The sequence below is a fragment of the Uranotaenia lowii genome, chromosome 2 (assembly GCF_029784155.1).
Source record: "Uranotaenia lowii strain MFRU-FL chromosome 2, ASM2978415v1, whole genome shotgun sequence".
NCBI classification, from domain to species: Eukaryota; Metazoa; Arthropoda; class Insecta; order Diptera; family Culicidae; genus Uranotaenia; species Uranotaenia lowii.
In genome coordinates this window covers 65,058,171-65,082,608 of record NC_073692.1, presented here as the reverse complement: position 1 = coordinate 65,082,608, position 24,438 = coordinate 65,058,171, and the positions used below count along the sequence as shown (strand labels likewise).

Here is a 24,438-nt window from a genome sequence, read left to right as displayed (position 1 = left end):
CAAAAATGACAAAAATGACAAAAATGACAAAAATGACAAAAATGACAAAAATGACAAAAATGACAAAAATGACAAAAATGACAAAAATGACAAAAATGACAAAAATGACAAAAATGACAAAAATGACAAAAATGACAAAAATGACAAAAATGACAAAAATGACAAAAATGACAAAAATGACAAAAATGACAAAAATGACAAAAATGACAAAAATGACAAAAATGACAAAAATGACAAAAATGACAAAAATGACAAAAATGACAAAAATGACAAAAATGACAAAAATGACAAAAATGACAAAAATGACAAAAATGACAAAAATGACAAAAATGACAAAAATGACAAAAATGACAAAAATGACAAAAATGACAAAAATGACAAAAATGACAAAAATGACAAAAATGACAAAAATGACAAAAATGACAAAAATGACAAAAATGACAAAAATGACAAAAATGACAAAAATGACAAAAATGACAAAAATGACAAAAACGACAAAAATGACAAAAACGACAAAAATGACAAAAAAGACAAAAATGACAAAAATGACAAAAATGACAAAAATGACAAAAATGACAAAAATGACAAAAATGACAAAAATGACAAAAATGACAAAAATGACAAAAATGACAAAAATGACAAAAATGACAAAAATGACAAAAATGACAAAAATGACAAAAATGTGAAATATGAGAAATGAAATATGAGATTAGAGGCTTGAGGAATGAGAAATGAGAATTGAAAAATGAGAAATGAGAAATGGGAAATGAGAAATGAGAAATGAGAAATAAGAAATGAGAAATGAGAAATGAGAAATGAGAAATGAGAAATGAGAAATGAGAAATGAGAAATGAGAAATGAGAAATGAGAAATGAGAAATGAGAAATGAGAAATGAGAAATGAGAAATGAGAAATGAGAAATGAGAAATGAGAAATGAGAAATGAGAAATGAGAAATGAGAAATGAGAAATGAGAAATGAGAAATGAGAAATGAGAAATGAGAAATGAGAAATGAGAAATGAGAAATGAGAAATGAGAAATGAGAAAAGAGAAATGAGAAATGAGAAATGAGAAATGAGAAATGAGAAATGAGAAATGAGAAATGAGAAATGAGAAATGAGAAATGAGAAATGAGAAATGAGAAATGAGAAATGAGAAATGAGACATGAGAAATGAGAAATGAGAAATGAGAAATGAGAAATGAGAAATGAGAAATGAGAAATGAGAAATGAGAAATGAGAAATGAGAAATGAGAAATGAGAAATGAGAAATGAGAAATGAGAAATGAGAAATGAGAAATGAGAAATGAGAAATGAGAAATGAGAAATGAGAAATGAGAAATGAGAAATGAGAAATGAGAAATGAGAAATGAGAAATGAGAAATGAGAAATGAGAAATGAGAAATGAGAAATGAGAAATGAGAAATGAGAAATGAGAAATGAGAAATGAGAAATGAGAAATGAGAAATGAGAAATGAGAAATGAGAAATGAGAAATGAGAAATGAGAAATGAGAAATGAGAAATGAGAAATGAGAAATGAGAAATGAGAAATGAGAAATGAGAAATGAGAAATGAGAATTGAGAAATGAGAAATGAGAAATGAGAAATGAGAAATGCGAAATGCGAAATGCGAAATGAGAAATGAGAAATGAGAAATGAGAAATGAGAAATGAGAAATGAGAATTGAGAAATGAGAAATGAGAAATGAGAAATGAGAAATGAGAAATGAGAAATGAGAAATGAGACATGAGAAATGAGAAATGAGAAATGAGAAATGAGAAATGAGAAATGAGAAATGAGAAATGAGAAATGAGAAATGAGAAATTAGAAATGAGAAATGAGAAATGAGAAATGAGAAATGAGAAATGAGAAATGAGAAATGAGAAATGAGAAATGAAAAATGAGAAATGAGCAATGAGAAATGAGCAATGAGCAATGAGAAATGAGAAATGAAGAATGATAATTGAGGAATGAGAAATGAGAGCTTAGAAATCAGAATTTGTAAAACTACATGATTTTATAAATTGTTTCAACAGATACTCCAATTTAAATATAAAATTTGACTTTGTCTTACCTCCCAAAAAATTCGATAACCGATGTTTTAATCTATTATTATTCAAATTTATTTGGTGTGGTTAAGCAAATAGATTTTTTTTCTCAAGGAACAACTTTTGTTTATGATAATCTTTCGAGTTTTCATTCATGCTTTCAAAAGACATTTTCCAGAGTATAATGTGCAGAGCTCAAACTCATGAGACACGGATTGTTTCCTTTATTATCTACTTTCAGCACAAATGCACGGCTCATTTGGCAGGGAAGTAAAATAAAAAAAAAAAACACTTGCGTCCTAAAAGCTCCCTGCGGCAGCTCACAGAACCATTGCATTTCATTGCTTCAACAATTCCGTTTGTCAGTGCAATTGTCGTCAAGTTTTCCAGCTGAGTGCTCTTCGCTTTTTTCCCGGGGGGTGATAGCTTACTACTTTTTTGCTCCCCTCTATTCCCAAACTAATACTGCTCTTTTGTTATTTTATTGTGCTTCATTTGGCAGCACCTGCATCATCTCTTTTACCTGAATCTACTTACGGTAAAACTTTTACATGAGCACCTGGGTCAAGTCGTTTAAAGTTGGTGTTCCTTTAGTTAGAATTTTTTTTACATTTTAAAATTTTTTGGTTCTAAACTTAGTAAACTAATGAGAAAATTAATGTTTCCTCAAATAGTATCTTTATTCAAACTTCATTTGCATTTTTTCTATTTCTTTTACAGGTTACTTACTTGTTCCTAGCATCATGAATCTTTAAAAGAGCAATACACTCAATTGATCGAACCTGGAACAACTAACAAAGGCTATCACCTGAAAGGGAGACGCACAAACCCATAAATCCTTCAAGCTTCTATCCGGAAACCTATCGGTACAAAAAGCAAGGGGAATATATCCTGCAAAAATTTTGCAGCATCCTCCTATACTTTTGCCATTACTTGTAAGACAACACAAATAGTCTGTAAAAATGACATCGTCTCCAACTACAACCGATTCCACCCTGGGTATGCTCGCCGAAAGAAAGCGGGAATGTCTGGGTCAGCTCAACGAAACAATTATCGAGGAAACAAGGGATAGTACAGGTGAGTTTCGATGTATCATTTGAAGACTGATTTTTTTCAATGATGGTTTGCTTGAGCAATGTTATTTATTAATAAAAAATGTTTGGAACACAGTTTGTTTATGTTTCCAAACACAAACCGATGTTTGTTCAATAGCTGGTACATGCATTTCTTCCCGAAATGAGTACTGCAAGATTGAACGTCCAATTATTTGCGTTTTCTGTGATTGAACACTTGAATTTGTAATTTTTTTTATAAAACAGCGATAATAAAGGCTGCCCTTTTTCCAGAAAACATCAAAAGCCTTGATGGAAAACACTCATATTGTCTTAGAATTTTATTTGTTTGAAATTCAATTTTGTTCCTAGTAAAATAAACGGCTGTTTTCTACATCCAGTCGAAAAACCAAGCCAAAATTAGTACGAAAAATGTAACACTAGATTCAATAAGAAATTAAAGAAGTTTTTAAATAAATTTTAGATTGAAAATTGTTAAGCGTAATGATAATAACATTTGTTGAGTTAGATATTTTTTAACATTTCTTTACTTCATTTTCAGTTGAATGATTGATTGAAAAATTCCGCGGTAATATTTTGAACCTGAAGATATATTCAATCATGATTTCAAGCGAGAATTCTAAAATCATAAAAACATCTAATTTGAACTCAAGAAAATTTATTTAAAACATATAGTATATGATATGATTAATTCGACAATGTTGTAAGCACAGCACAAAACAAATATTAATCAACATTGCGCATAAAAATTGGGCTGTAAATTGGCTGCACCGAATCATTTTTCCAACTTATCATAGATTAATGAAAAATCATGATCGATTCAATAATGAAACTCGTTTATTAATTAACATGCGTTGGTTTGATAGTTCAAAATTTCAAGTCTTGAATATTTGTGCCCGTCAAATGAAAATTTTGATCCTGGAAAGAACAAAAGTGCAAAAAATAATTAAAATTTTTGGGTTTGAAGAAGCTTTGCTTAGCTTAGCTAAGCTTAGTTGACTACTCATATCCACCTTAAATCATTGAACTTGAAGTGCTTAGATATGATAATTTATTCAAAACTTCAGATAAAATATTTGATTAGACTTTGTTCAACTTACGCACTTCATATTCCATGATCGCTGGCGTGGCTAAGCAGAACAAATTCTACCTCGCCAATGCAATGGTTGCTACTCCGTGACTGATCGAGGCCATCAGCTTTGTACAAGGGCCAAAAGAATGATGCTTGGGACAAGCAGTTTATTCACAATGCACAAAACTCATGCTCTCCCTTTGAAAATGATCTAAAATTATTGGCTTTGAAAAAGAACACAAAAATTCAGAATCTTAAAACAAAGAAAAACTTATTTAAAAAATATTCAAATGATTGAAAATAAAATCGTACAAAACATGAAAATTAAGAAGTTTTTGTTAACATTGTAGAAGGATATATCGGAAAGAATAAGAATTTTAAATGCCTTTATTTTAATGATTAATTTGTAAAATTTTGAAGTCCTTGGCGAATCTTTTATTTATCACTTTAAGTTTTGGTTAAACAGTTTTACTTAGTTAAAAATCAATCAAATTTGAAAAAAATCAATCATCGATATATGAATCAACCTTCCTGAAAGCAAAACTGATTTTGATTTGTAATTTATCCTCCATTCATTGAAACATTTAAAGAATCAAAAATTTTTTAAACTTGAAAAGATATTTTCACAAGTACTTCTGTAAGTTAAAAAAAAGTTCAAAAACATAAGTTTTATTTAATTTATTGAAGATTAATGATATATTTTTTACTTTTATTTCAAATTTAATTGGATTTATTTGGTTTAGAACTTAAGAATGGAGGAAAATATAAAAATTTTTATAACTTTTTACGCAGAAGCCAAAATTACCTGCGAACTGAGAAAGTTGAACAAAGATTTGAAATATTTTTTTTTATTTTTTTTTGTAATTTTCATTTTTGTTAAAAAAATGCAAATATTTCTTAAATTATTTTCAACCTATCATCAATAGTAATTTGAAAAACTTAAGCTGACATAAATTAATCAAAATGTGTAAGCTCTTTAATCCATTGAACCTAGGGAAAATGTAAATATTCTAGCATTGTGTTATTTACCGAAACCCTTTCGAATGTAGAACTGAGCATTGTGATGAACATAAAAATTGATGCTTAAATTAGTTTAATGAAGAAAATTTTATATCAGCATAAAATTTGCAATGACATAAACGATTTTAATAGAATCAAACTGATTGGTAGGTCACTAAGTAATGAATACTTTAAGATATTTTTTTTCTTATTATTTGAACTATCCTGAGAAGTTAAAACCTGTCAAAGAGCATTCAAAATTGTTGATGTGTTCAAATAGAATTTCAATAAATTGAAACTTTTTATGAAACTATTCAATGAATAAAACTACTAAGTGTGCTAGCTCAGTGGCACGAGACTCTTTGACTTAGTCTCAGAGTCGGCGAACCACAGGGTAATTGGAGAGGCTACGTGTACAACGGTACAAAGAAGGCTCGTTTGTCTTGTCTCATCAAAATATATAAAACTGTTTTGTAACGGAATATATTATTTATTGGAAGAAAATGAAATCTACTGAAGGAAAATAAAACCGAAAAAAAAAATTCAATTAAAAGTGTGTATTTTTGTGTAGTGTAATGGGTGGGAGAATGCAACTTTGACTTATCTTGCTGCTGCTGCTGTTGTCGACTGGCGAGCGCTCGCTGCTGGTTCTCTGCTGCTGCTTGCTGGATGCTGAACTGGGTGGTAGCTACGATGTTGGCGATCAGCGGTGACTCGTGGGTCCAACCGCCGAACAAAATGGTGGCTCAATAAAGTCAGTCTTCCATGAGACTGTACTGACTCAAACGTGGAGTGGGGGGGATCTCACAGGCGCTTCCTTCTTTGACTCAATCGACCTACCCAGGCTAACCTGATTGGTAGAATCGAGAAGAGCCCTCCCTGGGGAATTAGGATCGGGTCTTCCCCGACCCGAGGGAAAATCCTCCTTTACGACTTATGGCCCGCAGACCAGAGAATTTCGACGATCTTTTACGTGTTAGACGTAGTGGGCTACTGGGCCCACTAGGCCGAGGAGTGTGATCGGGGGCTACTCAAACGGCTTGCCGCTTGAGTGGCGAGAAAGGGTTTTTTAATCAAACGGAAAAAGGTCCTATGAAAGGAAATTCAAAAGGGTAAGTGTTGGCCACTGGTATGTGGAGCAGGTTCAACTCTACCTGAATAAGGCTGGTGCCCTGCAAGTAGTCCAAGATGGCCACCGTGACACTTTTTCACCACTTTCTTACTCCACTTTATCGGTTTGATCGCACTCACGCCTGTTTTACTAATGACCGTTGCCGGTCAAATTGAAATGAAATCACCCCTTTTGTACCTAACCTACCTAAGGGTCCAGCGCCGATTGACCGGCGCATAGGGCTGAGATAAAAGATCTCCCCTGCTGGCGATCCGGAGCCAGCGTCTTCACTTGCTGCCAGCCAAGGTTCTCGTCAACTGTGCGGATTTCAGCGGCTAGACTTCGCCGCCACGAGCTTTTGGGCCTGCCTCTTCTTCGATGCCCATCTGGATTCCAGTCAAGCGCCTCTCTGCAAATCTCGTTTTCATCTCTTCGCAGCGTGTGCCCAATCCATCTCCACTTGCGATGAAGTTCAACGTTTGAGATCCAGTTGCCAGGCCACCAAGCACGGATGATGTTCCGCAGGCAGCGATTCACAAAAACTTGCAGTTTTCGCGTCGTCACCGCATATGTGCACCAAGTTTCACACCCGTACAGCAATACGGATTTGACGTTTGAGTTGAAGATTCGGATCTTAGTTCGTAGAGAGATCTGGCGTGACCGCCAGATGTTTCGGAGACTCGCAAACGCAAATCGGGCTTTTCTGATCCGGGTTTCGATGTCCTTCTTGGTACCACCATCAGGCGTAATCTGGCTACCAAGATACTGGAAGCACTCCACTGTCTCAATCTGTTGTCCAGCTACCACGAAATTGGAACGATTTTCTGTATTGATTTCCATCGACTTGGTCTTTCCGACATTGATTTTGAGACCTGCTGCCTTGGAGCTTTCGAAGAGGTCGTCGAGTTTGCTCTGCATGTCTTGTTGTGTTTGGGCGAGCAAAACAATATCGTCTGCCAGGTCAAGGTCGTTCAGTTGCTCCATGGTTGAAGGATTCCACGGCAATCCTCGGTTTGGTCTACAGTCAAGATCTCATCCATTACGATGAGAAAAAGCAGCGGTGACAAAATACATCCTTGTCTCACTCCAGCAGTTACCGGGATTGGTTCGGACAAGACACCGTCGTGCAAGACCTTGCACGAAAATGCCTCGTACTGTGCTTCGATGAGATGGACTAGTTTCTCTGGGACCCCTCGTCGTCTAAGAGCAGCCCAGATGTTTTCGTGGTTCAGTCGGTCAAATGCTTTTTCGAAATCAACGAACACCAGCAGAAGAGAGTCCTGGAATTCGTTGATTTGTTCCAGTATTATTCGTAGCGTTGTGATGTGGTCCACACATGATCGTCCGGATCGGAATCCAGCTTGTTGCCGTCGGAGTGTAGCGTCGATTTTCTCCTGGATCCTGTTCAGGATCATTTTGCAGAGTACTTTGAGGGTTGTACAGATCAAAGTTATGCCACGCCAGTTACCGCACTCTGTCAGGTCTCCTTTCTTTGGGACCTTTACGAGGATACCCTGCATCCAGTCGGCCGGGAATGTTGCAGTATCCCAAATGTCAACGAAAAGACGGTGCAACATTTGTGCTGACAAGGCAGGGTCGGCTTTGAGCATTTCAGCAGGAATGCAATCGATTCCAGGCGCTTTGTTGGATTTCATGTTTTTAATTGCCGCTTCTATTTCAGCCAGCGAGGGCGCTTCCGAGTTGACGCCATTTATGCGACTTACTGTGGGCGCCTCGAGCTGCGGGTTCTGTTGGCCATTGCTATTTGTAACTCGGAAAAGTTGTTCAAAATGCTCAGTCCAACGCTTGAGCTGATCTGTTCGATCTGTCAGCAGCTGACCTGCTCGGTCTTTCAGCGGCATTCTTGCATTAGTCCTTGCACCACTAAGGCGGCGAGAAATATCATATAATAATCGGATATCTCCAATGGCGGCGGCTCTTTCTCCCTCTTCGGCTAGGGAGTTTATCCAGGGTCTCTTGTCTCGTCTACAAGCTCGTTTAACTGCCTTTTCCAGCTCCGCATATCGTAAGCGGGCGGCTGCTTTGGCTGACCCGGTACATGCCTGCTCAATTCCGACTTTCGCCTTTCTCCGATCATCGATCATCCACCAGGTTTCATCCGACATCCATTCACTTCTTCTTCCACGAACTTTACCGAGAGTACCATGGCTCGTCGTGATAAAGGCATACTTGATTCCACACCACTGTTCTTCGACTGTTCCGTCTATCGGCAACTCCAAGGCTCGGGATTCTAGCTGTTCAACGTATGCCCTTTTCACCTCTGGATTCTCCAACCGGCGGACGTCGTATCGACACCCGACTTTCTCCTCGCGCCGTTGGACACGCGCAACTCTCAGTCGTATCTCGCCAAGGACGAGGTGATGGTCAGATGCAATGTCTGCGTTTCGTTTGTTGCGGACATCAAGAAGGCTCCTTCTCCATTTTCGACTGATGCAGATGTGGTCAATTTGATTTTCTGTTCGGCCATCTCGGGATACCCAAGTGACCTTATGTGCTGGTCGATGGGGGAAGAGCGATCCACCGATCACCATGTTGTTGTTGCCACAAAATTCTACAAACAGCTCTCCGTTTTCGCTCATCTGTCCTAGGCCATGGCGCCCCATGATGCGCTCAAAGTCCTGATTATCGGAGCCAATCTTTGCGTTGAAGTCGCCTAAGTGGATTTGAATGTCACCCTTCGGAATTCTCTCAACCACGCTGTTCAATTGACTGTAAAACTGCTCTTTCTCCTGCAAATCGGCAACGTCAGTTGGCGCATAACACAGGACTATTGTAAGGTTTCTAACCCGTGTTCTGAATCTGGCTACGATTATTCTTTCGTTTATCGGTTCCCATCTTAAGAGGGCCGCATGGGCCTGCGGGCTTAACAGGAAACCAACTCCTCGTTCCCGAGTAGCATGTTCTCCTCGTATGCCAGAGTAAAGCAGTACTTGCCCGGACTGTGTCTTGTGCTCTCCAGTGTTAGGCCAACGGACTTCGCTCAGTCCCAATATCTCTAGCTTGAGGCGGCTAGCTTCTCCAGCAAGTTGAGCCAGCTTTCCTGGCTGGGCAAGGGTCAAAACATTCCAAGTTCCAATTCTAGTCCGTGTTTTCATGCTAAAAGTCGTTGCCAAAGTTCCAATTCGGTTATTTCTTCTCTCAGTTTCTGTAACAATACAAGATATCAGGAGCAGTAGGTTGTTAGCCTAAAGTCCCTATCCCGCGATGGGGCTGCCATCTTGGACTTGGCTGGCGGGAGCCGCATTTCATAAATTCAGCCGCTCGCTGCGAGACAGACGCTGCTTGAGCCGCCCCTGACCTGGAGAACAGGCGCTCGGTTGTTGTTGCACGCCGCCCCTGACCTGGGGAACAGACGCGTGCGGCCACCTTCTCAGTCTGCATGCGACCAAAGCATCCACCGGGGTTGGGTACCCGATCTCCGCTTAGGTTACTCGCACCCCAGCCGGCACCGCGGGGAGGTAGAGATAGGAGTTGTGAATAAGAGGTGATATGACCACTATGGGGTCTCGAGTTGCACATTATCCACCGTTTACCAGCTTTTGTGCTTTGGCAAAATCGCGCCAGTATCAAAGCATTAACGCCGCAACCTTTTTCCTCGACCAACGATGTTGCATGCAATCTCCTTCCATTTGCAAAAGAAAGAATTTTCCCATTGCATTCAACCCATTTTGTGCCATGTTGTCGAGTGTGTTAATAAATTATGTTCTTATTCTAATTTAAATCTAACAATATTTTATTTAACCCTAACAAGAAATAAAACAAATGAACAATCACTCAACTTTACAATGTACCAATTTAAAAACAACAAGAATTTTGTAACAAACGGTTACAAAATTTTGAAGTTAAAATGGTTGGCATCAAGTTCTGAACTTGTTCAGCTACATTTTTCAAAAAAGAAAAATTCGTTTTAAGGCTGAGTAAGGGTTTTTGAGTGTCAAAAATTCAGTTTCAATTGAATAGGTTTGTAGCATTGCAATTCAAAATTCACTATAAAAATTAGTTTTAATTTGTTAACGTAATTAAGTGTTGTTGAATGAAGTGTTTTAGGCCTAGAGGTTGCCGAAATATCAAAAAAATCTGTATTATCACAGATCACAGAACTTGAAATTTTTTTTTAGAATTAACAGATTTTAAAAAATTTTATTTTCAGATTTCCACAGTTATAAATTTTTAAGTACTTTATTATTTTTCAATTTTTTTGTTTTTTTCTAGTATGTTATTACCATATAATCATATTGTCTTAATTATAATGGTTTTGTTATAGCGAAAACAATGATATAGTTTCTGAATGCCGTTCAATTGCCGGATGTTGCCGAAATCGGATGTAGCCAAAATCGAATGTTGCCAAAATCGAATGTTGCCAAAGTCGAATGTTGCCAAAAATTAACGGGGTCTGTATTCCTGAAGTTACTGAAGAAAGTTCAAACACATAAGTTTTGTTGTATTTATTAAAGATGTATAAACAATTTAATTTTTCATTTAATTTCAAAATTAATAAAATTCAATTTGGTTTAAAACTTAAGAATGGAGGAAAAAAACAATAACTTTTTACGCAGAAGCCAAAATTACTACTTACGACTTCGAGAAAGTTGACCATAGATTTATACTTATTTTTTTCTAACTTTTTTGTAAATCTTTACAGTTTTGTTAAAAAAAATGCAAACATTTCTTAAGTGATTTTCAACCTATCATCAAAAATTATTATGAAAACTAAATCTGATATGAATAAATCAAAACAATTTCTTTAATTCATTACACTTAGGAAAATTTTAAATTTTCTGCCATTGTGTTATTTATCGAAACCCTTTTGAATGTAGAATTGAGCATTGTGAAGAACAAGAAGTACAAAAAAAAATTGAGGCTGAAATTAGTTTGATGATGACCATTTAATATCAGCATAAAATTTGCAAAGACACTATCGATTTTCCAAGAATCAAGATGATTAGTGGGTGATAAAGTAATGAACAATTTAAGATGATTTTCGTATTATTTTAAGTATCGTGAGAAGTTAAAACCTGTCAAATAGTTTCCAGCTTGTTGGTGTGTTCGAATAGAATTATGATGAATTTTGAAGTTTAAACAGTTTGTTTCTAATTCTCCTCTAGTTTAGTTACATTTGAAAAAAATATAATCCCTTTCTAAGGCTGAAATTGGGTTCTCATGTGTCAAGCATTCAGCAATTTACTATTTAAAATTAGTTCAAATTGATAAATACAATACATTGTTGTTAAATGAAATGTTTTAGGCCTAGAGGTTGCCGAAATAACAGAAAAATCTTTATTAGGTCTTGAGGGCGTTTTTTTCTTTTAGTAAGATAAGTAATTTTCATTGAAAAATGAATATTTTCAATCATTCAAAACCATGTTAGTTCCACCGAATTCCCTGCTTATTTAAAATGGAAATGTTTACGCTTATCAGGAAAAATAATCACAAAAAAGTTGTGTAGCGAAAAAGTGCAATTTTTTTTATTATGGACGAGCCTTTTATAATACACACTAAATGCAATTTCTAAAACCATCATAATGTATAAGATAGGATCTTGGCTTTTAAAAATTTGTTTCAAAGACCATTTTATCCAACCAAAAAAGTGTCAGATTCAAAAAATTGTTTTTTCAAGGTATTTTTTTACTCTGACTGAAACTCCTGAGGGTACTATAATAGGATTTTGACAGTTTCAACCAATTTATGTATTTTAACCAGATAAAAAACTTTGTCCAAGACAGCAGAGCCCAAATTTGAACAACAAAAAAGTTAGCTGTGGAACCCTCGGCAAAAATTGTCATACCTTAATATGTTCCATGTAAAACTGAACAACTTTGATAAAGACATCAAATGTCTATCTCTTCATCCCTGTGAGCTATTAATTGCGTACAGTAAGATTGATGTTCTGCATCACTGTACAGTGTGCACTGTAAGTAGTTTCCAATTTGTTGATATTCCACATGGTTTTCCAATCAACTTTATAGAAATAGCATTACAAAAAATCGACACAGGGTTTTAGGATCAAATCACAGAATTCGAGAATTTTATGTAAAAAAACCGGTTTTTTTGGCAACCTTGGTCAATTTTATTATATATTCGTAAACATTTTTTTTTTCAAATCATTTTTGGGTCAAGTGTTTCTCGTTACTCCTGTTAATTCATTTCTTGATCTGAAAATTTAACTTGTTAACAATCTCTAAATGATTAATTATAGTTAATATTTTTAACAAAATCGTTTAAGAAATTTTATTAGTATTTTTGTATATTTTTTGCATGTGTATTTATGGCAAATTTTTCAAGTCAATTTACGCGTTTAAAATCGCTTTCGAATTTGACAGTTACACTTGAAAGGTGAGTTTATCTGATTATTATATGGTGATTTCCAACATAGTTTCCTCGTATGCAGATCGAAAAGTTAACTACTCTAAACAAGTACCATCAATAAAAAAAATAGATATGTACTGTTTTTAAGCAAATCATTCTCTTCGCAATGAATATTTTTCAAAATTTTTAAGCTTAATTTGGACCTGAAAAACATGAAAAGGCATATTGGTCCACCAAAAAAGGGATCAAGCCCAAAGAGGGCTCACTTATTTTATAGTTCAACGCATTTTCATATATTAGAAGAAGATAAAAGTATCTGGAGGAATTCTCATTTCAACCGTGCAAAACTCACAAGGGTCCTGGAAAGTTTTTGCCTTGTTAAATTTCCCCCATTTTGAAAACCTATATTTTTAAATAGACAAAATCCTTGAACCTCATTGTTGTTAAATTGCTCTCAAAAATTTAAGATTCAAGTGGTATGGGGCAACTTATAGGCAATATGTATGTCAGCCTAGGAATAAATCGCTCAAATATGTTGCATACTCCAACCATCGCTAGAAGTTTTCATTCTTCACTTTGTTGGCCCACTAGTTTCTCCAATAAAAGCTGAACACGTTCTCCAACTTTTGCCGATATGCGAGAAGTAAAACTTTCGAACCCTACTTTTCGCACATTTAGTGGCACACCTTCGAAAAGTGTGGAAACTCGGGCTGCAACCCAACGTCAGTCGAAACGTTCCAAGTTTGGTTAACGGTTTTTCACTAATTGCTACTCATCGAACTGACGCTACTTCCATCACTAATTGCCACTTGAAAATTTACCTCCATGTGCTGATACTGTTCCTAAAATTTTCCTAATTTTGCAGCTCCATTCTGCCGGAGGACCTGGGACGATTGGCTTTGCTGGCCAGACACCGCAGCTGGAGTATCTGCCTATTTACCGTGTCCGGATTTCGTTTTCGGATTCGATACAACCAGTAAGTTAGACGTGTTGCGTAGAAGAAAAAAAAAAGAGCACTATTAGAGGATATCGGCTTATTTTTTCCACCCTAGACACGTTTTTGGTTTGGAACTTTCTGAATGATCAATTTCACTTTTTTAAGTTAAAAAAATCAAAAAATATTTTTTTCACATAATATTTTCCAGAATACGCACACAAGGATTGCGACGAAAATGGCAACTGGTTCCGGCATCCGGAAACGAACAAAACTTGGTCTAACTACACGAGCTGCATCGATTTCAACGATTTTGAGGTGAGGTTAACCCGGATTCGAAAATTTGCAAAACCTACCCGTTGCTGATTTGGCGATAATTGAAAATGTCAGCAATCGGCTGACGACGCTTAATTGGTTGTCGTTCACATTTCGGTGAAGGTTCAGCGAGCAGCTAATTGAAGTTTTCTTTTTCCAGTGGCGAACGACGGTGCGGACAATCGCAGAAACGGGCTATTCGATATCCCTGATCGCGTTGATACTTTCGCTGGGATTACTAAGCTATTTCAGGTCAGTATCTTTTAAAGTTCAAAATTTAATTATCATTTTCAAAGAAAAAGAAAATCAATTCCATGCATCTGAAAACAGATTTAGGAAAAATCAGAAGACTGAAAAGTTTAAAAGCGGTATATCGATTTATTTTTTTTTCCATTTTTCAACAATTGTCAATTTTGTCAGTTTTGTTAATTTTATCATTTTTTTCAATGTTGGTAATTTGTAAATTTTGTCAATTTTGTCAATTTTGTCAATTTTGTCAATTTTGTCAATTTTGTCAATTTTGTCAATTTTGTCAATTTTGTCAATTTTGTCAATTTTGTCAATTTTGTCAATTTTGTCAATTTTGTCAATTTTGTCAATTTTGTCAATTTTGTCGTTTTTGTCAATTTTATCAATTTCGTCAATTTTGTCAATTTTGTCAATTTTGTCAATTTTGTCAATTTTGTCAATTTTGTCAATTTTGTCATTTTTGTCAATTTTATCAATTTTGTCAATTTTGTCAATTTTATCAATTTTGTCAATTTTGTCAATTTTGTCAATTTTGTCAATTTTGTCAATTTTGTCAATTTTGTCAATTTTGTCAATTTTGTCAATTTTGTCAATTTTGTCAATTTTGTCAGTCTTGTCAATTTTGTCAGTTTTGTCAATTTTGTCAATTTTGTTTATTTTGTCAATTTTGTCAATTTTGTGAATTTTTTCAATTTTGCCAATTTTGTTTATTTTGTCAATTTTGTCAATTTTGTCAATTTTGTCAATTTTGTCAATTTTGTCAATTTTGTCAATTTTGTCAATTTTGTCAATTTTGTCAATTTTGTCAATTTTGTCAATTTTGTCAATTTTGTCAATTTTGTCAATTTTGTCAATTTTGTCAATTTTGTCAATTTTGTCAATTTTGTCAATTTTGTCAATTTTGTCAATTTTGTCAATTTTGTCAGTTTTGTCAATTTTGTCAATTTTGTCAATTTTGTCAATTTTGTCAATTTTGTCAATTTTGTCAATTTTGTCAATTTTGTCAATTTTGTCAATTTTGTCAATTTTGTCAATTTTGTCAATTTTGTCAATTTTGTCAATTTTGTCAATTTTGTCAATTTTGTCAATTTTGTCAATTTTTTCAATTTTGTCAGTTTTTTCAATTTTGTCAATTTTGTCAATTTTATCAGAAGTCTGAAATGAGAAATCAGATATCAGAAGACAGAAGTCAGAAGTCAGTCGTCAGAGTCACAAGTCAGAAGTCAGAATTTAGAAGTTTGAATTGGGAGTGTAGAAATCAGAAATAATTTACCAGTTTTCAAAAGATTTATTTTGAAAATAAAGGAAAAATAAACTCGAGGCAATTCTAGTTTTTAAACCTGAATGACAGTTTAAATATCAACGGGAAAAAATATGGACACCTTATTTTTAGAACTTTTCTGTTTTTAAGAAATGGTTTAATTGAATATGCCCTCTTTTTCAAGTTGTAATTCAAGATTTTCCAATCAATCAGCTGCCATCAATTTGTCATTTCGTTCGACCTCAATTATATGGTAATTTGATACAGATTTCTACCGATGATTGTTATCAACCGACAACCCAAAAAGGTCAAATCAAACCCTTTTTTGACAGAATGTTAACAGCTTTCCGGGAACATTATCTCCAGCGATTTTTATTCGAGCAATAAATTTGCTTCCTCCTGTGCGCGCATTAAAAGTAAGCAAATCGGTCCGGCTGAAGAGTTTACAATCGTGCTAAGCTTTCTCTAGTTTCCGGACTTTCGCGGGACCGGATAATCATCATAAAAATGCCAACTTCGCCCATTTTTACAGCCACTTCATGGCCTTCATAATCCCTAATAACTTTCGGCTTTCATCCGCTAGTCGCCGGAGGACCGGTCGATCTGGAATGCTGGCAAAGTAAAAAAGGGTCCAAAACGTTCCATACGCATTCGGAATTGATTTCCATTTTCACCCCTTTCAGCGATTTTACAATTTTTTTCGGGTCCATCCTTTCACCATTGAGAGCTAACTTTCGGATTGTTTTTTTTTTCGTTCTCATCTCATCTCTTGACAAAATGAAGGTCGCTCAAATGTGCCAGGATAACGCTCCACATGAACCTGTTCGCATCGTTCGCAATCAACAACACCCTGTGGCTGCTCTGGTATCGACTGGTGCTGGCAGATCCGGAAGTAGTGAAAGGAAACGGGGTAAGCTCTTCGATTGGTAATATGTGTCTGGTGAGGGATGCTGATTTTTTTTACAGAAAAGCACATTTTCATTCAAATGTTAAATTCGCTTAACCGGTTTAACAACTTTCACCAGAATTTTGAATTGGTTCCACAGTTAAAATGCAAAACGAAATGAGCATCCCTCAAGCCGACCAATTCAAATCCGTAATCAGCTTACAAGTGGATTCGAGAGGCTGATCCACACCCAACAAAGTTACACGACTTTTCATTAACTTTCCAGCGCTACTGTGTCGCCACCATTCGGGCTGACTGAACTCAAACCCCTGACTTATTTCAAACAAACGATAAACCATTCCCATTGCATTTTTTTCCACTTTCTGTTCCTTCAGGCTCCCTGCATAGCCCTGCATATAGTGCTGCACTACTTCCTGCTCACCAATTACGCCTGGATGCTGTGCGAAGGATTTTACCTACATACGGTCCTGGTGTGGGCGTTTGTGTCCGAGAAAAAGCTGGTTAGATGGCTGGTCGTCCTAGGATGGGCCACACCCGGAATCGTGATCATCCTGTATGCGGTGCTTAGAGCCCATGCCGGCGATCCGGATGATACTCTGTAAGTTGTTTGTGGAGGCAGCAGAGGATTTCTGGTTTTCGCGAAACAGATATCTTTCTTCCGGTTTTGGGACAGAGGCGTGTCTGAAAATGATAAAACAACTTCAAACTGCTCTTTTCTCCATTTTCATTTCTCATTTCTCATTTCTCACTTCTCATTTCTCAATTCTCACTTCTCAATTCTCAATTCTCAATTCTCATTTCTCATTTCTCATTTCTCATTTCTCATTTCTCATTTCTCATTTCTCATTTCTCATTTCTCATTTCTCATTTCTCATTTCTCATATCTCATTTCTCATTTCTCATTTCTCATTTCTCATTTCTCATTTCTCATTTCTCATTTCTCATTTCTCATTTCTCATTTCTCATTTCTCATTTCTCATTTCTCATTTCTCATTTCTCATTTCTCATTTCTCATTTCTCATTTCTCATTTCTCATTTCTCATTTCTCATTTCTCATTTCTCATTTCTCATTTCTCATTTCTCATTTCTCATTTCTCATTTCTCATTTCTCATTTCTCATTTCTCATTTCTCATTTCTCATTTCTCATTTCTCATTTCTCATTTCTCATTTCTCATTTCTCATTTCTCATTTCTCATTTCTCATTTCTCATTTTTCATTTCTCATTTCTCATTTCTCATTTCTCATTTCTAGTTGCTCATTTCTCAATTCTCATTTCTCATTTCTCATTTCTCATTTCTCATTTCTCATTTCTAGTTGCTCATTTCTCAATTCTCATTTCTCATTTCTCACTTCTTAAAAATGACAAAAATGATAAAAATGACAAAAATGACAAAAAGGACAAAAATGACAAAAATGACAAAAATGACAAAAATGACAAAAATGACAAAAATGACAAAAATGACCAAAATGACAAAAATGACAAAAATGACAAAAATGACAAAAATGACAAAAATGACAAAAATGACAAAAATGACAAAAATGACAAAAATGACAAAAATGACAAAAATGACAAAAATGACAAAAATGACAAAAATGACAAAAATGACAAAAATGACAAAAATGACAAAAATGACAAAAATGACAAAAATGACAAAAATGACAAAAATGACAAAAATGACAAAAATGACAAAAATGACAAAAATGACAAAAATGACAAAAATGACAAAAATGACAAAAATGACAAAAATCACAAAAATGACGAAAATGACAAAAATGACATAAATGACAAAAATGACAAAAATGACAAAAATGACAAAAATGACAAAAATGACAAAAATGACAAAAATGACAAAAATGACAATCATGACTGATATGACCGAAATGACAAAAACTCCAAAAATGAAAAAATGACAAAAATGACAAAAATGACAAAAATGACAAAAATGACAAAAATGACAAAAATGACAAAAATGACAAAAATGACAAAAATGACAAAAATGACAAAAATGACAAAAATGACAAAAATGACAAAAATGACAAAAATGACAAAAATGACAAAAATGACAAAAATGACAAAAATGACAAAAATGACAAAAATGACAATAATGACAAAAATGACAAAAATGACAAAAATGACAAAAATGACAAAAATGACAAAAATGACAAAAATGACAAAAATGACAAAAATGACAAAAATGACAAAAATGACAAAAATGACAAAAATGACAAAAATGACAAAAAAGACAAAAATGACAAAAATGACAAAAATGACAAAAATGACAAAAATGACAAAAATGACAAAAATGACAAAAATGACAAAAATGACGAAAAAGGCGAAAATGACAAAAATGACAAAAATGACAAAAATGACAAAAATGACAAAAATGACAAAAATGACAAAAATGACAAAAATGACAAAAATGACAAAAATGACAAAAATGACAAAAATGACAAAAATGACAAAAATGACGAAAAAGGCGAAAAAGGCGAAAATGACAAAAATGACAAAAATGACAAAAATGACAAAAATGACAAAAATGACAAAAAGGACAATCATGACTGAAATGACCGAAATGACAAAAATTCCAAAAATGAGAAAATGACAAAAATGACAAAAATGACAAAAATGACAAAAATGACAAAAAGGACAATCATGACTGAAATGACCGAAATGACAAAAATTCCAAAAATGAAAAAATGACAAAAATGACAAAAATGACAAAAATGACAAAAATGACAAAAATGACAAAAATGACAAAAATGACAAAAATGACAAAAATGACAAAAATGACAAAAATGACAAAAATGACAAAAATGACAAAAATGACAAAAATGACAAAAATGACAAAAATGACAAAAATGACAAAAATGACAAAAATGACAAAAATGACAAAAATGACAAAAATGACAAAAATGGCAAAAATGACAAAAATGACAAAAATGACAAAAATGACAAAAATGACAAAAATGACAAAAATGACAAAAATGACAAAAATGACAAAAATGACAAAAATGACAAAAATGACAAAAATGACAAAAATGACAAAAATGACAAAAATGACAAAAATGACAAAAATGACAAAAATGACAAAAATGACGAAAAAGGCGAAAAAGGCGAAAATGACAAAAATGACAAAAATGACAAAAATGACAAAAATGACAAAAATGACAAAAATGACAAAAATGACAAAAAGGACAATCATGACTGAAATGACCGAAATGACAAAAATTCCAAAAATGAGAAAATGACAAAAATGACAAAAATGACAAAAATGACAAAAATGACAAAAATGACAAAAATGACAAAAATGACAAAAATGACAAAAATGACAAAAATGACAAAAATGACAAAAATGACAAAAATGACAAAAATGACAAAAATGACAAAAATGACAAAAATGACAAAAATGACAAAAATGACAAAAATGACAAAAATGACAAAAATGACAAAAATGACAAAAATGACAAAAATGACAAAAATGACAAAAATGACAAAAATGACAAAAATGACAAAAATGACAAAAATGACAAAAATGACAAAAATGACAAAAATGACAAAAATGACAAAAATGACAAAAATGACAAAAATGACAAAAATGACAAAAATGACAAAAATGACAAAAATGACAAAAATGACAAAAATGACAAAAATGACAAAAATGACAAAAATGACAAAAATGACAAAAATGACAAAAATGACAAAAATGACAAAAATGACAAAAATGACAAAAATGACAAAAATGACAAAAATGACAAAAATGACAAAAATGACAAAAATGACAAAAATGACAAAAATGACAAAAATGACAAAAATGACAAAAATGACAAAAATGACAAAAATGACAAAAATGACAAAAATGACAAAAATGACAAAAATGACAAAAATGACAAAAATGACAAAAATGACAAAAATGACAAAAATGACAAAAATGACAAAAATGACAAAAATGACAAAAATGACAAAAATGACAAAAATGACAAAAATGACAAAAATGACAAAAATGACAAAAATGACAAAAATGACAAAAATGACAAAAATGACAAAAATGACAAAAATGACAAAAATGACAAAAATGACAAAAATGACAAAAATGACAAAAATGACAAAAATGACAAAAATGACAAAAATGACAAAAATGACAAAAATGACAAAAATGACAAAAATGACAAAAATGACAAAAATGACAAAAATGACAAAAATGACAAAAATGACAAAAATGACAAAAATGACAAAAATGACAAAAATGACAAAAATGACAAAAATGACAAAAATGACAAAAATGACAAAAATGACAAAAATGACAAAAATGACAAAAATGACAAAAATGACAAAAATGACAAAAATGACAAAAATGACAAAAATGACAAAAATGACAAAAATGACAAAAATGACAAAAATGACAAAAATGACAAAAATGACAAAAATGACAAAAATGACAAAAATGACAAAAATGACAAAAATGACAAAAATGACAAAAATGACAAAAATGACAAAAATGACAAAAATGACAAAAATGACAAAAATGACAAAAATGACAAAAATGACAAAAATGACAAAAATGACAAAAATGACAAAAATGACAAAAATGACAAAAATGACAAAAATGACAAAAATGACAAAAATGACAAAAATGACAAAAATGACAAAAATGGCAAAAATGACAAAAATGACAAAAATGACAAAAATGACGAAAATGACAAAAATGACAAAAATGACAAAAATGACAAAAATGACAAAAATGACAAAAATGACAAAAATGACAAAAATGACAAAAATGACTAAAAAGACAAAAATGACAAAAATGACAAAAATGACAAAAATGACAAAAATGACAAAAATGACAAAAATGACAAAAATGACAAAAATGACAAAAATGACAAAAATGACAAAAATGACAAAAATGACAAAAATGACAAAAATGACAAAAATGACAAAAATGACAAAAATGACAAAAATGACAAAAATGACAAAAATGACAAAAATGACAAAAATGACAAAAATGACAAAAATGACAAAAATGACAAAAATGACAAAAATGACAAAAATGACAAAAATGACAAAAATGACAAAAATGACAAAAATGACAAAAATGACAAAAATGACAAAAATGACAAAAATGACAAAAATGACAAAAGTGACAAAAATGACAAAAATGACAAAAATGACAAAAATGACAAAAATGACAAAAATGACAAAAATGACAAAAATGACAAAAATGACAAAAATGACAAAAATGACAAAAATGACAAAAATGACAAAAATGACAAAAATGACAAAAATGACAAAAATGACAAAAATGACAAAAATGACAAAAATGACAAAAATGACAAAAATGACAAAAATGACAAAAATGACAAAAATGACAAAAATGACAAAAATGACAAAAATGACAAAAATGACAAAAATGACAAAAATGACAAAAATGACAAAAATGACAAAAATGACAAAAATGACAAAAATGACAAAAATGACAAAAATGACAAAAATTACAAAAATGACAAAAATTACAAAAATGACAAAAATGACAAAAATGACAAAAATGACAAAAATGACAAAAATGACAAAAATGACAAAAATGACAAAAATGACAAAAATGACAAAAATGACAAAAATGACAAAAATGACAAAAATGACAAAAATGACAAAAATGACAAAAATGACAAAAATGACAAAAATGACAAAAATGACAAAAATGACAAAAATGACAAAAATGACAAAAATGACAAAAATGACAAAAATGACAAAAATGACAAAAATGACAAAAATGACAAAAATGACAAAAATGACAAAAATGACAAAAATGACAAAAATGACAAAAATGACAAAAATGACAAAAATGACAAAAATGACAAAAATGACAAAAATGACAAAAATGACAAAAATGACAAAAAATGACAAAAATGACAAAAATGACAAAAATGACAAAAATGACAAAAATGACAAAAATGACAAAAATGACAAAAATGACAAAAATGACAAAAATGACAAAAATGACAAAAATGACAAAAATGACAAAATGACAAAAATGACAAAAATGACAAAAATGACAAAAATGACAAAAATGACAAAAATGACAAAAATGACAAAAATGACAAAAATGACAAAAATGACAAAAATGACAAAAATGACAAAAATGACAAAAATGACAAAAATGACAAAAATGACAAAAATGACAAAAATGACAAAAATGACAAAAATGACAAAAATGACAAAAATGACAAAAATGACAAAAATGACAAAAATGACAAAAATGACAAAAATGACAAAAATGACAAAATTGATAAAAATGAAAATATTTTAAAAAATGACAAAAATGACAAAATCGACAAAAATGACAAAAATTGTAAAACTTAAAAAAAAAGAAGATCATATCTGATAAAATGCACAAAAATAACGGATTATGCATTTTAAAATCACATTCATAATTGTAATCAATTACGGTCGCTATGTAATTTTTTCTATCCAATTGACTGCTAACGAAAACAGTTAGTTTTTTCTTGAATGAAATCCGAATCAAAACAAAAGAACCGACCTTTTCTGCTTAGTCCTGGTAGTAGTTAACTTTAACGAAGTGATCAAATCCAAAAGCAATTGACTTTTTCCGGAAGCGACAAAACTTTTCCTTCTGAGAGAGTGGCTTCAATCCTGCGGGCATTGTTAATCGACCGGTTTTTCAGACACTAACTCGGTGTGGGTTCCTTCACAGATAAATCAGACAAAGCATATCCCCGGCTGAACTAGTTCCGTAAACAAGCTTGTTTTTCTTACATTTTCATACAAAATTTTCTCGATTTCTAGTTTACAATAATATATACGGGTACCTTGTTACAGAGCTGGATAATTGTTCCGTTTGTTTGTCTGGCTCCGAGTTGTTTACTGATACTTTGGCTGACTATCTACTGTCTAAGTGGGGTCGAGAGTTATCTCAAACACTTCCTGTTTCAACCTCTGAACTATTGATAACTTGATTTCGTATTCATTGAACGTAACACTCTCTGGAATCGAACCTATCGTAACGCAATCATCACTTTGATTAACGCCATTTTTCCTTTTTTTTTTCTCCCAACCTTCCTTCTATTTTCAGATGCTGGATGTACGAAAGCGCCAACGTACAGTCGGTCCTCATTGGTCCGGTTTGTATTTCGATGTTGCTAAATTTGGTGTTTTTGTGCAACATTGTCCGGGTGGTGTTGCTGAAGTTGAAAGCCCCGGCTGGACCCCAGGGAACAGGACCTTCCCGGACGGTTCTGCAAGCTTTTAGGTACGTTCCCACACTAAATACATAAGCAGATACAAATGTCTGAGCTCTGAGCTAGTTCCAATTAGATTCCTGTATCGGGTGGATTCGAAAATAATCACAAACAAATCTGTGCATTTGTTACCTTCTCATTATATCGCAGGTCTAAAGCAATAAACGTGTGGGTTTAATTACAAAAGTCTTTACCCTGAGCTATCCGTTCTGGGAGCGACGAACGGGTTTTATCGAATGTTGTTGCTTCCTTCGAAAGGGTGTTGCTGAATGCATTTATAAAATTGCATCGATCCAAGACTTTTAATTTACGATTCGGCAGAGATAGTGAAACTTTTATTTTTCAATCAATTATTTATAATGATGGATCAAGCTCAACTGAGCTAATGGTTACTGGTCGAATGCGATAGGATCAAACTGAACACCATCAACTTCTACTCGATACTCCTAGTTTTATAATGATATCTAAGAAATTTGTGAATTGGAACTCGAAGTTACCAATCCAGAAAAATTCCTGTCATTTATTTTCTCTTTTTCGGCGTCGTATATGAAGAACGGGAGACTGAAATTAAGTTTTATCAAAATTTTGTCATAGGTGGGTTAGGTGATTTTTCAATATTTTCTCAAAGTTAGGTCGTTTCTAATCGCAGCCCGGCGTATTATGTTTAAACTTTTTGGAAAGGTTTTTATTTGTTAAGTCAAACGACTCGAAAATCAATAGCAATATAGGAAACCAGGCGGTCAGAATCCTGTAACATTCCATGCTCCCCAATATTAGTGTTTACTCAATTTTTACTTATTTTTACTTATGTTAGTTACAGTTGCGTTCAAAAAAGAATGAAATCTCGTGAAGCTACGCACCCGCTTTCAACTTTGACAAGCTGCCATTTC

The 24,438-nt window shown here is 33.1% G+C and overlaps 1 protein-coding gene across 5 annotated transcripts in view; it reads left to right on the top strand.

Moving 5' to 3' along the window:
* LOC129748421 (calcitonin gene-related peptide type 1 receptor) overlaps positions 1 to 24,438 on the top strand; it is a 473,124-nt gene that overhangs the window by 421,845 nt on the left and 26,841 nt on the right. For all 5 annotated transcript variants that reach the window (XR_008737725.1, XR_008737726.1, XM_055743043.1 and 2 more), the window contains exons 5-11: positions 2,769 to 3,125; positions 13,496 to 13,606; positions 13,776 to 13,882; positions 14,040 to 14,131; positions 16,173 to 16,299; positions 16,671 to 16,894; positions 23,383 to 23,559. Coding sequence is in view for 3 of the 5 variants with exons in the window: in XM_055743043.1 (XP_055599018.1) it covers positions 3,011 to 3,125; positions 13,496 to 13,606; positions 13,776 to 13,882; positions 14,040 to 14,131; positions 16,173 to 16,299; positions 16,671 to 16,894; positions 23,383 to 23,559 (953 nt within the window). In the remaining 2 variants the exon portion in view is untranslated. The remainder of the gene's footprint in view (positions 1 to 2,768; positions 3,126 to 13,495; positions 13,607 to 13,775; positions 13,883 to 14,039; positions 14,132 to 16,172; positions 16,300 to 16,670; positions 16,895 to 23,382; positions 23,560 to 24,438) is intronic.